General features: G+C 37.9%; 1 protein-coding gene across 1 annotated transcript; it reads right to left on the minus strand.

Annotated features, from left to right (window-relative positions):
- Positions 1 to 28: 28 nt before the first annotated feature.
- On the minus strand, positions 29 to 14,858 carry LOC103025880 (myozenin-2). Its single transcript, XM_022676162.2, has 6 exons — positions 12,795 to 14,858; positions 9,849 to 9,927; positions 3,160 to 3,314; positions 2,740 to 2,827; positions 1,365 to 1,545; positions 29 to 386 (listed from the first exon to the last, which is right to left on the minus strand). The coding sequence occupies exons 2-6, from the start codon at positions 9,919 to 9,921 to the stop codon at positions 206 to 208; spliced, it is 678 nt and encodes a 225-aa protein (XP_022531883.1). The 5' UTR covers positions 9,922 to 9,927; positions 12,795 to 14,858; the 3' UTR covers positions 29 to 205.
- Positions 14,859 to 14,939: the final 81 nt, after the last annotated feature.

Genomic DNA, 14,939 nt, shown 5'->3' on the forward strand with positions numbered 1-14,939 from the left:
CTGAAGCTCATACAATGTAACAGGGCTGTAAAAATGTAAAACAGCTGTCTAGAAACATGCATGTAAACTTTAATTAGTGGCTCATATTGCATTTGATGTGATTGCTTTTCATGCATACTAATGAGGCCAGAAGCTCAAGTCCCTATGACCCTCTCGTTGATCATCACGTGTGACGTGTAAGCACCAGCTCTTCTGTGTGGCGATTTTACAGATCCTCCTTCTCAGCATACTGAGCTCTCCAGCCTGCAGGTGTTCGGTTGAAGTTGGGTCGGTTACACATTCTCTCCCAGGTGAGGTTGGGCTCAGTAAAAGTCTGCTGCATCTCAAAGCCAGGCAGTGGCAGTGCCCTCATGCTCCCTGCCGTCCCTTCAAACGGCATAGGAGCTCTGTTAAGAACGAGAAGGATGGTTGGTTTGTATGTCTGTTAAAGCACCAGAAAATCAAATTTGTAGGAATACTTTCAGAACTTGAGATTCTATAGGATAGAAATAAATGAAAATAGACACTATAATTTGAGTAAAGACTTGTGGCTCATACCACATTTGACCCAGATTATTTTCACTATTACTGTAACGTAACATTACAGTTAGGTGGCTATTTATTGATTTATAGAAAATAAATCCTACCTTTATACAGCTCTGGGAAAAAAGTAAGAGACCACTTAAAAATCATGAGTTTCTTTGATTTTACCAAATTGAAAACCTCTGGAATATAATTAAGAGGAAGATGGATGATCACAAGCCATCAAACCAAGCTGAACTACTAGAATCTTTGCACCAGGAGTGGCATAAAAGTATCCAAAAGCAGTGTATAAGACTTGGAGGAGAACAAGGTTACTGGAAAAAAAACAGGGTTATTCCACCAAATATTGATTTCTGAACTCTTAAAACTGTATTAATATGAACGTTTTCTTTGCATTATTTGAAATCTGAAAGCTCTGCCTCTTTTTTTGTTAGTTCATCCATTTCTCATTTTCTTCATACAAATGCTCTAAATGACATTTTTACTTGGAATTTGGGAGAAGTGTTGCCCGTAGTTTATAGATTAAACCAACAATTTTCATTTTACTCAAACATAAACCTATAAATAGCAAAAATAGAAACTGATTTAGAAACTGAAGTGATCTCTTTTTTTTTTTTTTTTTTTTTTTTTTTTTAAACAGGGCCTATTCTTTTGATTTTGCTGCACCGTAAAGGAATACATTAGCTGGCTAATTTTGATTTGAGTTTTTGACTTTGTGTTTGAAAAGTTTGTTTTAGTTGTTAGTTTTTGATTAAACTACTCCTAAAATATACAGAAGTCAAGTCTAGCTACTATTTGCTTTTTATTTGCTTACTATGAAATTATGGAAATTAGTCTTGTACCTGTTGAAGCATTTGTAGGTAGCAGGGGTGAGTCTGTAAGGGGGTTCAGGCAGGTGAGCATTAATGTTAGCCAGCAGTTTTGCACTGTCTTCTGATTGTTTCCAGGGTGAGTAGTAAGACTTTGGGACAATTGTAACATTGAACTTCTCGTGAGGAACCTCTTTCAGCGGCCCAGAATAACCTGAGAGAGCGGGTTAAAGAAATAAAGTCAGTAGCTAAAGCAGGTTAAAGCACAAATGCTAAACTGGTAACAAAAGCTGTGTTAAAAATTTAGATTTTTGAGTTGAGGACCTAACAGTTAGTGTTTGAGGGAGTGAGAGGTTTAGTCTAATCCAATTTAATTAGTGGTGTCAATTTATCCGATTAATCAACAATAAAAAAAAAACAGAACATTTATTTAGCCCCACTCCAAGGGAATGAAGCAAAGTAATGCATTAGGTAAGTGATGTTTTCATCACATTAGAACCGTGAATTATACTAGACTTTTACGTTTTTTTCACGTATTGCTAGTGATTTTATTAGTTAGCTAATAACAACCTGTGTTCAAGTGTGGCAATAACAGAAGTGTAAGGAGTTTACAATGTAAACTGTCTCTTGTTACTGACACTCCCCCAACTAGGAAACTCTGGGCTTATCTAAAAATAAAATCCTACTGGTAAATACAATGTTTCCGACCGAGATGAGAGGGCTCCTCCCCAATTGGTAAGTGATGAGATTTTTACTATAAAATACTGACAAACCAAGTCTCCCTGAAGCTGCGGGAGTCTCCCGCATTTCGGTAGTGGCTCCCTGATGCCCGCGAGTCACATATAATCTCCCGGAATTCAGAACGAGCGCCCCAAACGCGCACACAGGCGACAGACTTTTTTTCTCTAATCGCGTGTGGGAAGGAGAGAGAGAAAACAGAAAGGGTTCTGATTGGCCTGTTCTCTGCAAAGAGTCTGTGAGACAGCCAATCAGTTTTTAGTGTGGGTGGGCAGTTTTTTCCCCCCCTCTGGACGGGAATTGTTCAGTGAGTGAGAGAAAGCAGATCATGGCGGAGGCAGGGAAAGCAGAGGCAAGGCCTTCCAAAAAGAAAAAAATATAAAACTCATTTCACCTCTGAATACTCTAAATTACAAAAAAAAAAAAAAATTAAAATAAAAGTAAAGTTTCGTTATCCTTTGGTGTGTGTGCAAGTTTTTTTTGTTCTGTTTTTTTTTGGCCGGGTGGGGGGGTTGTAACCTCCCTGAAATCAACTTTTGCAACTTGGGATGTCTGAAAATATATATTGAATTGTATTGTGTCTGCATTTTAATTCTACTCTATATCTGAACATAGGTCTTGCAGTTACAAGAGCATTAACACACTGACATAGGTGCACTCTTGAGGTCACCTGGGGCAAGAACACTTGGATTTCCTGTTTTGGGGGTCTCTGGAGGGGTAAACACCTCTGTGACTGTCTGGATCTCATCCTGCAACAGCTAAAAACAGTGAGAAAGTGAAGAAACAGAGGTAAGTGCACTGACATGCTAAAATGTTATGGAATCTCCTGCATTGAATGTTAATGTTATTTGTGCTTGTCTGTTCACAAGGACAATTCTTGCCAGACACAGCCTGTAACAGTTATTACTGCCCACTGCACTGTGCACTGTGGGTGGTAATGCCTGCTATGATGTATTTTCACAGTGACACTACACTTTGGATCAAATAACCATACATTATAGATTATTTCATGATCTGTTTGATTTTTTATTCTCATATGCGAGTAAATAGCAATACAATGCTCAGCAGTGTAACACTGGCTCAAACTCACATTCTCCTGTTTGTTCCCAACACTCTCCAGTGTGAACTTCTCCACTCTTCTTTGTCTCTCGTGGAACATTCTGGAGCCTCTGTTTGCGTGTAGGTGCAATTCTTCTAACATCAGATCCTGAGGGGTGCTGATCTTCTTTCCTAGGTTGAAATGCCCTAATACACACATACACAAACACACTAGCATGAATCTGTGACACTGGCGAACCCGGTGGGGGCAACTGCCCCCTCTCCTTGTGTTTTTATGCCCTGAAGTGCCCCCTCTAGTGGCAAACAAAGACAAAATGACCCACACACTGTTATTCTTGTGAAGAAAAACAAATTATTGAGTGCCTGCTATCCTGCCCCTCTCAATAAATAGGATCATGAAAAAAAGGATTTGTGTCTTAAAGATCATCTACAGGTGCTATTATGCTCCTCAAACAGAAAATTGTTCCATTATGAAGTGCCTTCTATGCTACCTCTAAAGTGGGTACCCTTCCCAGTACAGTAAAAGGGTTCCCCTGCAGGCAAGAAAACACAGTGAAGTGCTGGGTTAGATGCTTCTCTTATGGAAAGTATCCAACCAGTTGATTAAATGTGATGTAGTGTTGTAAGAGCTATTGCCACATGTGTGAATCAGAAAAGGTTTCCAAATGGAAGCCCGGTCAATTAATTAAATTTGATGTGTTGCTTAGGTGCTTCCACTAAAAGAGACATTGCATTTAATGGGACATTGCAATCTGAGATGTAACACTGACACCCTGTAGAAGCACTTTGTATGTAGCACTGTGTAGAAGTGTAGCGTAATACCATAATTGTTTATACTTTATCTTAAACCGGTATAAAGACTATTATATTATAGATGGCGTATTATAATGTTTTGCATGCAAACAATGGCCTTATATTGTGCAATACAGCTCTGGAAAAAATAAGAGACCACTTAACAATTATGAGTTTCTTTGATTTTTACCAAATTGTAATCCTCTGGAATATAATCAAGAGGAAGATGGATGATCACTAGCCATCAAACCAAGCTGAACTGCTTGAATTTTTGCACCAGGAGTGGCATAAAGTTATCCAAAAGCAGTGTGTAAGACTGGTGGAGGAGAACATGCCAAGATGCATGAAAACTGTGCTATTCCACCAAATATTGATTTCTAAACTCATAAAACTTTATGAATATCAACTTGTTTTCCTTGTATTATTTGAGGTCTGAAAGCTCTGCATCTTTTTCTCATTTTTTGGGAAATATTGTATGTAGTTTATAGAATAAAACAGCATGTTCATTTTACTCAAACATATACCTATAAATAGCAAAATCAGAGAAACTGATTCAGAAACTGAAGTGGTCTCTTCATTTTTTCCAGAGCTGTAGGTGCGTTTTTCATTTTTTCAACCCATCCTCCTTAAAGCCTAAATCTGACACTGCTATGTTATGTTAGCATCACCGCACCAGCATTTCAATTATAACTGGGTAGTGGTGCTCCTGTGGTGAAGGCTGATGGACAGGGTAGAAAGGGACTGATTAATTGTGCCTCAGCAGATGGGCTGCAATCATTAAATATGTACCCATCAACTGGAGTGTTTCTGATAAGCCAACATGTAGTGAAATTGTTTGTTAATTTTAAAGAAGAGCATGGAAGAGCGTGCATGAATCCTTCATCTCAACCACTGGCAGGCAGCACTACTAATACTCCGAGATGGCAGTACAAATTTTGACAAAAATCCTTTTCAGTTTCACGGTTTATGCTCCGTGCTCATGGTTGTTTTTTTAACAAGTAGCTTACAAATAACAGTACCATGATAAATATGAGCTTAGGGAGCCGTAATGATGCCAGACTTTGTTGTAATGAAGTCAGGGAGGCTTCCACCAGTGTTTGTGGTCATTTATTAGACATGTGGGCTGGGGTTTCAGCAGCTGTCCTATTTAAGGGTCTGTCAGACCCTGTTAGTGAGCGTCAGACTTCATTGTTGTTCCTTCCTGAGGCAGATTTTCAAAGGACTCTGGCCTAATTTCGCGTTTGAAACACCTGCAAATTGGGCAGCCAGGCCTTTGTCCTCTTTCACAGTCGGTTGGACGTCTGAAATTAGGAAACTCAAGACTTGGCGTTGTTTTAAACAGCGCTGCCTTCAAAGAAAAACTATGTTGGCAAAGAAATGGAAAGTCTTTACATAAAACTACAGTATAATTTGTAAATTGGCCTCTTTTATTCTGGTGTTTTGTGTTTAAAATGTCTTTGAGTGTATTAGTTTTATGGTGCAGATTTGGATACTGGAAAAGATTCAAAATGTTTACAAATATATAATCAATCAAAAAGTAGGCCATCAGTTTTGGTCATTAAACATTTCAGGCTTTTTTACATTACATTACATTTGGCAGACACTTTTGTCCAAAGCGACTTACAACAATGATGTACGTTTAGTAGTAGAAGACATAGAAGTTTAAGGTAAAAAAAAACATTTAAGAAAGGGTCTAAAGGAGGCCAAAAAGAAAAGTTGTTTAGAGGAGTAAAGGAGCGGAAGAAGGAAATGAGTTTAGAAGTAGTTAGTTTGTTGTTAGAGGTGTTAGGAGAGTAGGTGCTCTTTGAAAAGCTCTGTCTTCAGGAATTTCTTCAAGATAGTGAGGGACGCTCCTGATCTGGTAGTGGAAGGTAGTTAGTTAGAGGTGTTAAGAGAGTAAGTGCTCTTTGAAGAGCTCTGTCTTCAGGAGTTTATTAAAGATAGCGAGAGATTCTCCTGATCTGGTAGTGGAAGGTAGTTAGTTTGTTAGAGGTGTTAAGAGAGTAAGTGCTCTTTGAAGAGCTCTGTCTTTAGGAGTTTCTTAAAGATAGCGAGAGATTCTCCTGCTCTGGTAGTGGAAGGTAGTTTGTTCCACCATTGGGGAACTCTGTATAAAAACAGTCTGGATTGCTTTGTGTGAATGTTTGGCAAAGCTAGCTGACGTTCACTAACTAGGCGTCGTTTTCAATAACTCTAAAATATAAATGGGTCCATGTGTCCTATAGGGCTCCAATTGGTCCAACACTGTGATCTGAGGTTCACTGGTTTGAATCTCACAATCGACCATGCTCTCTCTGGGGCGTAGATGACACTTTTTCTAGACATCACTCTTATTGCAATGCATCAGAGCTTGGGATCTTGCACTTTTCTCGTTTGCCTTGCATTTTGTGATGTAATGCTTGGATGGAGCTACTTAGCCATGGAAACCCATTCCATAAAGTTTACTATGCTCTACTGGTCTTGAGCTAATCTGAAGGTCATGTGAAATTTGGAGGTCTGTAGCGATTGACTCAGACTGCAGAAAGTTGACAAGCTCTGAGCAGTATGTGCAACAGAACCCGCTGATTTCCAGTCGCTTAATTCAATTTGTTATAATAGCACTGACAGTTGACTGTGGAATATTTAGTATTAAGGAATTTTCACAACTGGACTTTCACTAAGCTTCTGAGAGCGACCCATTCTTTCACTAATGTTTGTAGAAGTAGCCTAAAAGCATGCCTAGGTGCTTGATTTTATACACTTGTGGCCATATAAGTGATTTGTAACTCGAGTTCAATGATTTTGGTGAGTGAATACTTTTGGTAATATACTGTACATCACACATAACCAGGGGCGTGGCAGCAAATTCTGGGCCCTGTACACTCTCAATATCAGTGGGCCCCTGTGAATGTTGCTGCTGTTGGGTTTACGTGTAGAGGAGTGTAAGGACTCCACCAACAAGAGAGAGACGAACACATCCGAGGTAAGTGCAAAATCCCGAGTGATTTTATTTCAGTTCACAGCATGCAGAAAAAATGTTAAAGACAAAAACTGAACAAAAAATGAAAAGAAAGGAGTTTTAAAAGTAATGAGGGCTTCCTGACTTCACATCAGCCAGTAAAGGGTCACAGCTGGCCTGCTGTACAAAAACCCTACCTCCCTCTAACAACGCCATTTTCGAATACAAAGAGGAGCCCCAAGTTTAGTCACGCCTCCCCTTTTAAGGCTGTAGCCCCACCCACCAAACAATTGGCTGCTACCATTATTAGGGGTGACTAAAACATATATATATAAACATACAGATACAACAATAATTTATACACACTACTGATATCAGTTATTTACAGACATGTCTCATCCCTAAAATAATACACTTTACCAGTAAGGATCTTCAAAACATATTATTAATAACATTTCCCTCCCCCCCCCACAGGTTTTACGGAGCAGCAGTCACCCAGGAGAGAGCTGGCAGACCACGAGTCCCCCAAGGAAAGTTATCAGGTAAGTATTACAGTTTACAATCAATTATTAATTCATATTAAGGTTTAAGAAAGTGCTGGTGATGGGTCTGGCCTATTGACATCATCACAGCCCCTATTCATGCCAGTACACAAGAAACATGAGCAAAAAAAAAAAAAAGTCAGGTTTTTTATGGGCCCCTCTTCATACTCGGGCCCTGGGTAGTCAGGCCAAATTTTTCCCTCACTACCACGCCCATGCTTATAACCACCCCTATTTTTACAGGCATTATTATAATGTTTAATTCCTTAAAAGGCCATAATCCGTTTTTGATCTACAGGTGAGGTGAAGGGGATACAAACCATTTTTCTCTACAGTAAAATACATTATTTACACTCTGATTCTCCTACAGGTCAGTTGAAGGAGCTGTTCACCTGATTACTCTCTACTCTTAATACATTTAATAATTTAAAATCTGTTTTAAAAGGAATCAACTCAATTTCTACATATGTTTGAAAATAAACACAAAAACTAGCCAACTGAAAACAAGTGAAAGGTTTGCAAAACCTAAATTGTTTGATATGTGTTGAATTAAATATTGATTTAAAATGTTTTTAAATTTTAGGAAAGTAAGAATTTAATGATTTTCTTATTGATTATATTTTGACAGTTGCAAAGTCACTATTACAATTACTGTCACATTTCTTATTAAAAATGAAACTTTTGTATGTAATGCTTGAATAGAGCTCTTCAAAGAGGACTTACTCTCTTAACACCTCTAACACACTAACTACTTCTAACCTCATTTCCTTCTTCCCCTCCTTCACTCCTCTATCCCATTATTTCCCTTCAACCTCCTATAAGCCCTATCTAAAGATGTTTTACATTTAACTTCTATTATTTCTGTACTTCACTATTGTAAGTCGCTTTGGACAAAAGCGTCTGCCAAATGTAATGTAATGTAATGAATATAAATATTATAGATATAGGTGTGTAATATCAGGTAGAATATAGAAAAAAATGCTGGTCTGTTAAATTGTTAAGCTATTTTACTAAAGCTCATGAGTAATAGGTATATGTAATAGTAGGTGTATCTGTATTCTAAACATACAGCAGTTCACATCCTCCAGACAGACACAGACAGACACCTCTCTGTGTTACAGTATATTATCAGTTTCATCACAGTTAAACATCAAAGGCATGTCTGGGCTCGGGCTCTTCAAATCTAATAGCTCAATTGAATCATTAAATTTGACACTAGTGACTGGACGGATTCGGTGGCCGCCGGTTGTGCAATCAGCTCATGTTTGAGACTCCTCCGGCTGCTGCCCAATCACGAGGGGGTGAGTCATCCCTCCCCTCCAGACGAAGGCTATTAGACCCCTGTTGTGATATTGCATTACACACCCTCACACCGCTTCAGCTTCCAGCTCCTACCACAGCCGGCCAGGCACGGCAGGCAGGGTGGACGCTGCCCATATGTAGAGATTTATGAAATCGTCTGGTCTGATCATTTATCACTGTCAGGACTGAGAACTTTCAGACTAATCAAGAAGTCACAAATGTTTTATGATAACAGAGTTGCTTAATTACCAATTGCTGCAGTAGCGGGATAGGAAACAGGGATCAGTGCTAGGCTAAAAGCTAATGTTATCTGACTGCATCCATCAAAACCATTCAATATGTAAAGTTTTATGGCCAATTTATGAAATTGTCTGTTGTGACCATTTGTCACTGTCATGACTGAGAACTTTCAGACTAATCAAGAAATCACAAATGTTTTATGTTATGATAAAAGAAAATGATTGTTGTGTCTGTTCTGTAGTTGCTTAGTTAACTATTTTTGGTTACCAGAACATTATGGGAACTGATCTTATTGGTTGGCCTTTGGTTCTACTTCTTATCTAGACCAATTGCTGCAGTAGAGGGAGCTCAAACTTGGTATTCAGCAAATCAAAACCAGTGGAAGGAAACAGGGATCCGTGCTAGGCTGAAAGCTAATGTTATCTGACTGCATCCATCAAAAACATTCAACATGTAGAGTTTTAATATTAATGTATTAATTCGTCTGTTGTGACCATGACATTTGTCACTGTCATGACAGAGAACATTTCAACCTTTAAATGGTTGAAATCTCTACAGACCTTGCAGCAGAAATATTATCTTAACCCTTTAGATTAGAAATCGTAAACATTTCAACATTCCAAGATTTTCTCACAATCTCATAATGATTTTAAATATGGAAAGTGTATAAAAAAACATCTTGGCTGCTTGTTTTACACTTTTTTGAAAACCTTCTGGGCATGTTGCTGTAATTTAGTATTGGATTAGAATTTAAGACAGCCATGAGCAAATGTTCTTATAGTATTTTAATAATCTTATAAAAATATTTATAGCACTTAAAATGTTCTTTTCCCAAAAATAACCCAATCCAAAATCCAAAATGTTATGGGAATGTTTTGTGATTTATAGGTGTTTGATGTGACTTACCTTGTGTCTCCAAGCATAATGGCGGAGCCCATTGCTGTCTCTGATTGGCCGGGTCAGTGCACAGAACACGCATGATGCTCTGAGAAGCAAAACAGCTTTTAAAGGCATAAATAAGCACATTCCACAATCAAAAGTAATGAATTACTTTGTCTCTTTTGCTTCTGGACTGTTGAACTGACAGAACCAGAGGTTGGAAATATGGCAGTATTTTATTGTATTGCATAAGATTTTCATATCTTACCAACAATATGCTTTTTTGCTTTTTTGCTTTTTTTTTTTTTTTTAAAGCAAACTGAGAATATCATTAGAGTGTAAAAGATAACGATCAAACTGTACATTTTATTACAAGGAGAGTAATGAGTTAACTAAAACTAATGAATAAAAAGCAGTGTGTTATGCATTAGAGAGTACTTGAGTACCACTTTTTAAGAATCTGTCCCTGCTGATGCATTTCGTCTGCGTGTCTAAACATTGTATTAAATATTGCATTAAATGTCTTTAAATATATTGATATAATATGTTAAAATATTGCCCATCTCTAGTTATAACTCCGCCTATCACATGACATCTCCATACTGGGAGTCTTTTAATTATAGGGTTCTGAGTGTTTTGCTGGGGTTTGAATTTATAACCTCTAGACAATTGATGAGCAGCAGTTAGACCATCACACCACCAGTGCACTGTAAAATTCCACTACATAAAATTATAGACAACCCAACCTCGAACCACTCCTTAGAACCCCCAACCAAAAGCAACCTCCTGATACATCTAGTGAGACCACAGAACCCAGAGACACTAATTAGGAGGCATTCTGTCACAATGTCACACACTCGTCTCTCACTCACTTGCTTCATCCTATTTGAATACTACGAAAATCATATTTACAGGACAATGCTAATCAAATACAGCCCTGGAAAAAATTAGAGACCACTTAAAAACCTTTGGAATAAAATCAAGATGAAGATGGATCATCACAAGCCATTAAACCAAGTTATCCAAAAGCAGTGTGTAAGACTGGTGGAGGAGAACATGCCAAAATTCACGAAAACTTATACAATAAAACAACAATGTTCATTTTACTTAAACATATACCTATAAATAATCTAAATCTGAGAAACTGATTCAGAAACTGAAGTGGTCTCTTATTTTTTTTTCCAGAGCTGTACAATATCCTAGAAATGTGTCAGTATGTAGGAGAATTATGGGAGTCATAGAAGTGGTGGGTTGTGTTTTTTAATACCTTCCATTCTTGTATAATGACACAGCTCTAAGTGTAGTGGTGAGATTATTAGTTTAAATCCTGTTTACACCACATTCCTTCACTTGCATGCATCTTCTTTGCATTTGCTCATCTCTTTTTAAGAGTTTTATGTTGTATGTGTTACTATTTAAAAAAGATAACATTACTCAGATGTCATGCAGTTATTGCCAATGTTTGAATAGTATTGTAAGAGGGAACCATGACCTACAGGCTCTACAAATGTTTTATTGCTCCCATATCAAATTTATATCTATATTTCTTTCCTGTTTAAAACTTAAAAATAGACTCCTTTCCATGACAAGCACCTTTTACCTACATTAAATCTTGTTAAATGAATGTGCCTTTGTGTTAACATAGGTTTTCCTTAGTTAAAGAGTTTAAGAGTCTAAGAGTTTATAGTTTATCGTATCGTTTGTTTTCATCTTTCATCTGACTCTTCCGTCTCATAAGGGGAGACCTTTCTTTTCTCACAGAGAGGTGTGATGTTAAAGGGAAGGTAAAATTTGTGCTGCATCTCCAATCCATTTTGCGTTTCAATACAATTGAGCCTGCCTATTTAGTACCCCTGCTCTAGAAGGTGTTTTACTGGGTTCATCAAGAACCTATAAAATAAAAAACAACCTGAAATGATCTATAAATAGTTGTTCTTTGTGTTCAATTAACTGCTTTCCAAATATAAGGCTGTTGATTTTCTTGAGCTTCATCCCAGTTTTTATGGCGCTTCCCACGGCTATGCCAGCCTGTTTATCTGTAGAGTAGTAGTGTCATATTTATTGAAGAATTTAGACTATGTATCTGCAATGAAAAGATTTTAAATCAGGGGTGTCCAAACTACGGCCCGCGGGCCATTTGCGGCCCGTTTCCTTTTTTGGAGCGGCCCGCGAGGTATTTTAGAAATAGAATGAAAGTTGGCCCGCTGTTAAGCAGGTTTTTATAATGAGATTCAAAGTTTTATAGCTCGGTGTCAGAAACGGGCCACAGAGTCTAAAAGCGACGAGCATGCGTAGTTGTAGCACAGAAAAACAGGCCAAAGAGTCTTAAAGCGGAGAGAGTGCGCAGTTGTAGCGCAGAAAAACGGGCCAAAGCGTCTAAAAGTGGCGAGAGTGAAGTGGTATCGCAGAAAAACAGGCCAAAGAGTCTAAAAGCGGAGAGAGTGCGCACTTGTAGCTCAGACAAATGGGCCAAAGAGTCTAAAAGCTGAGAGAGTGCGCAGTTGTAGCGCAGAAAAAACGGGCCAAAGAGTCTAAAAGCTGAGAGAGTGCACAGTTGTAACGCAGAAAAACGGGCCAAAGAGTCTAAAAGTTGCCGTAATTAAGGAGGTTAATATAAAGAGACATCATGAAATGAAACATCAATTTGAAAAATCTTGGTTTACACAACACTGTCAAAGATTGATAAAGATAGTAAGTCAAGTAAAATGGTGTGTAAATGAAAGTAATCAGGAAAATGTATTATTTAAAGTGGTATATTTCATTATTTGTTTTATTACAGAGTCTGTGGCCCGTGACTTCAAATATATTTCTCCTTCTGGCCCCCAACAAAAAACGTTTGGACACCCCTGTTTTAAATTATTGAATTGATTAATTTTAAAAACTGTGATTTTAAACATTTTTTAGTGTAAGTCTGCAGTAAAATAGCGACTACATAAATTCTCTGAGGGATCATGCTCTTATGCAAGGTCTTACCAGTATATGAAGAGCGTGCCTCCTCTTCCTTATTGATGCAGAGCAGAATGGATATGACCTGGCTTAAAGCTCAGACTCTTCTATTAGTCTGGGGTGTGTGGGACGGGGACGGGGACAGGGATGGACCCTCAGTCATCTCTTGGTTAGATCACAGGCTTATAATAGAGCAGAATGTGCGGTTGGGTTATTAGACTAGGATTAGCACAGCGGGTTCTCCGTCCTCCACTCTAATAAAAACATGATCCATACAGCCGGTCACAGATCCTCTCAGGTTTACATGACCTGGCACCAAGCTGAATCATGCCTAAGTCTGTCCACATAGTTTAAAATCACATATTGAGGGGTATCCCTGTGCTGTGTGTTTCAGACTGAACGCCTGAAACTTGCTATCTCTGTTTAAAAGCTCTCTGAGCTCAGTGAGTTTAGATAAGTATACTTCAGTTTTCTTCACAGCTCACAATTTTTGCTTAGTACAATGTTTTCTGACCATTACTATTAGTGTTGTAGTCCTTAATCTGAGAGCGGTCTTGAGACCATAAACGAGCGGTCTTCTGCTGCTCACAAGTTTATTTGCTGCTGGTTGTAAATCAAAAAAATATTGCTTTTCATAATTTCTTTTTTTTGTTGTTGTTGTTGTTGTTGGCCATCTGGGATTGTATTCACATTTTATAATAAAAAAATAATAGAATTTGATTTAGTTGACCTCAGGTGGTGACTTGATTATGTTTTAGAAGAGACACAGATTAAGCATCATTTTGATAAATAGAGAAGATACTTTAATGTACTTCAGTTTTTATTTTTAAATCTTTTATTTGGTCTCGGTTACAGTGCATTACCGGCTGATAATGGCACTCATGGAACGCCTCTCAGCCAATCACATCGCAAGGTTGGAATTAACTGTGGTATAATATATAATATTGCATCATTTTTTCTGGTCTCTGCCTTTACTCAGACTCGACTACTAAAAAGTCTTAGGTCTTGGTCTTGACATGTTCTGGTCTTGGTTTTGACTCAGACTTGGCTCTAGTGTTTTTTACTAAAACACTAATTACAATTTTTGGTTCTGAAAACATTTAATCAAATTTTTCTAGATGTTTGTTTTTCTAGTCATAAACGTGACTTGTGTAATAGTGTATAGTTTTTCTTCTTAGGTTTGGAAATACTACTTTTTTAACGTTTTCATTATGTTCATGTATGCCTATCTGGGGAGTTTGTGAAAGAAACATTTTGATAACACTGTCATGTTAACCACTATTACATACAGTACCAGTAAAAGGTTTGACCAAAAAAAAATCTGCATTGTAAATGAATAGTCATCCAAACTGTTAAGGAAAACATATGGAATGATATAGTAAACAAAACTTGTTAAACCAACCAGAATATGTTTTATATTCTTCAAAGTAGCACTACTTGCTTAGATGACAGCTTTGCATATCTTGGCTGAATTTTCTCAGTCAGTCTTATGAGAGAGTCATCTGGAATTGCTTTCACTTAACAGCTGTGCTAAACTTATCAAGACTTCATGATTCCTTATGTGTTTCTTCATAGTCTGGATGACTTCAGTATTCATTTACAATTTAGGAAAAAATGAAAAACAATAAATGAGAAGTTGTGTCTTTAAAACCCTGCCCCAGCTTGTGCATGTACACCGACATGCCAAAAGTCATGGGATAGCAGTTTGTCAATTGATCATAAAATGTTACCTCAAGTGGTTGACAAGTGTGAACATTCCAAACCTTGTTGTGAGGTTGTGAGGTGTTATCTTGTGAGCGAGGTCTGATAGTAGATGCCAGATAGATTGGGTAATCTATTTTCAAAATTGTGCTGGCATTTAGTTTTCCTTGATTCACAGTGTAATGTTTGGTACTGGAATATGCCATAGAAGCAGTAACCACCCACAGTGGACAGTGCAGTGGGTGGCAATGATTGTGACTGGTGGCATCTGGCTAGAATTGCCTGTGGGAACAGAAAAGTGGTTCTGGCAGAAATCCTGTCCATATTCAATGCAGGAGATTCCACATGCATTTCCCACAGGTCATTGCAGCATTTGATAGCCTCCACTGGACATGGTAAAAGTCATGGGACAAAATACTACTCTCTCACATTTTGGAGACACATAGTTTTTGTGTGACCTGTGTATAATAA

Source organism: Astyanax mexicanus, chromosome 17, assembly GCF_023375975.1.
Source record: "Astyanax mexicanus isolate ESR-SI-001 chromosome 17, AstMex3_surface, whole genome shotgun sequence".
NCBI classification, from domain to species: Eukaryota; Metazoa; Chordata; class Actinopteri; order Characiformes; family Acestrorhamphidae; genus Astyanax; species Astyanax mexicanus.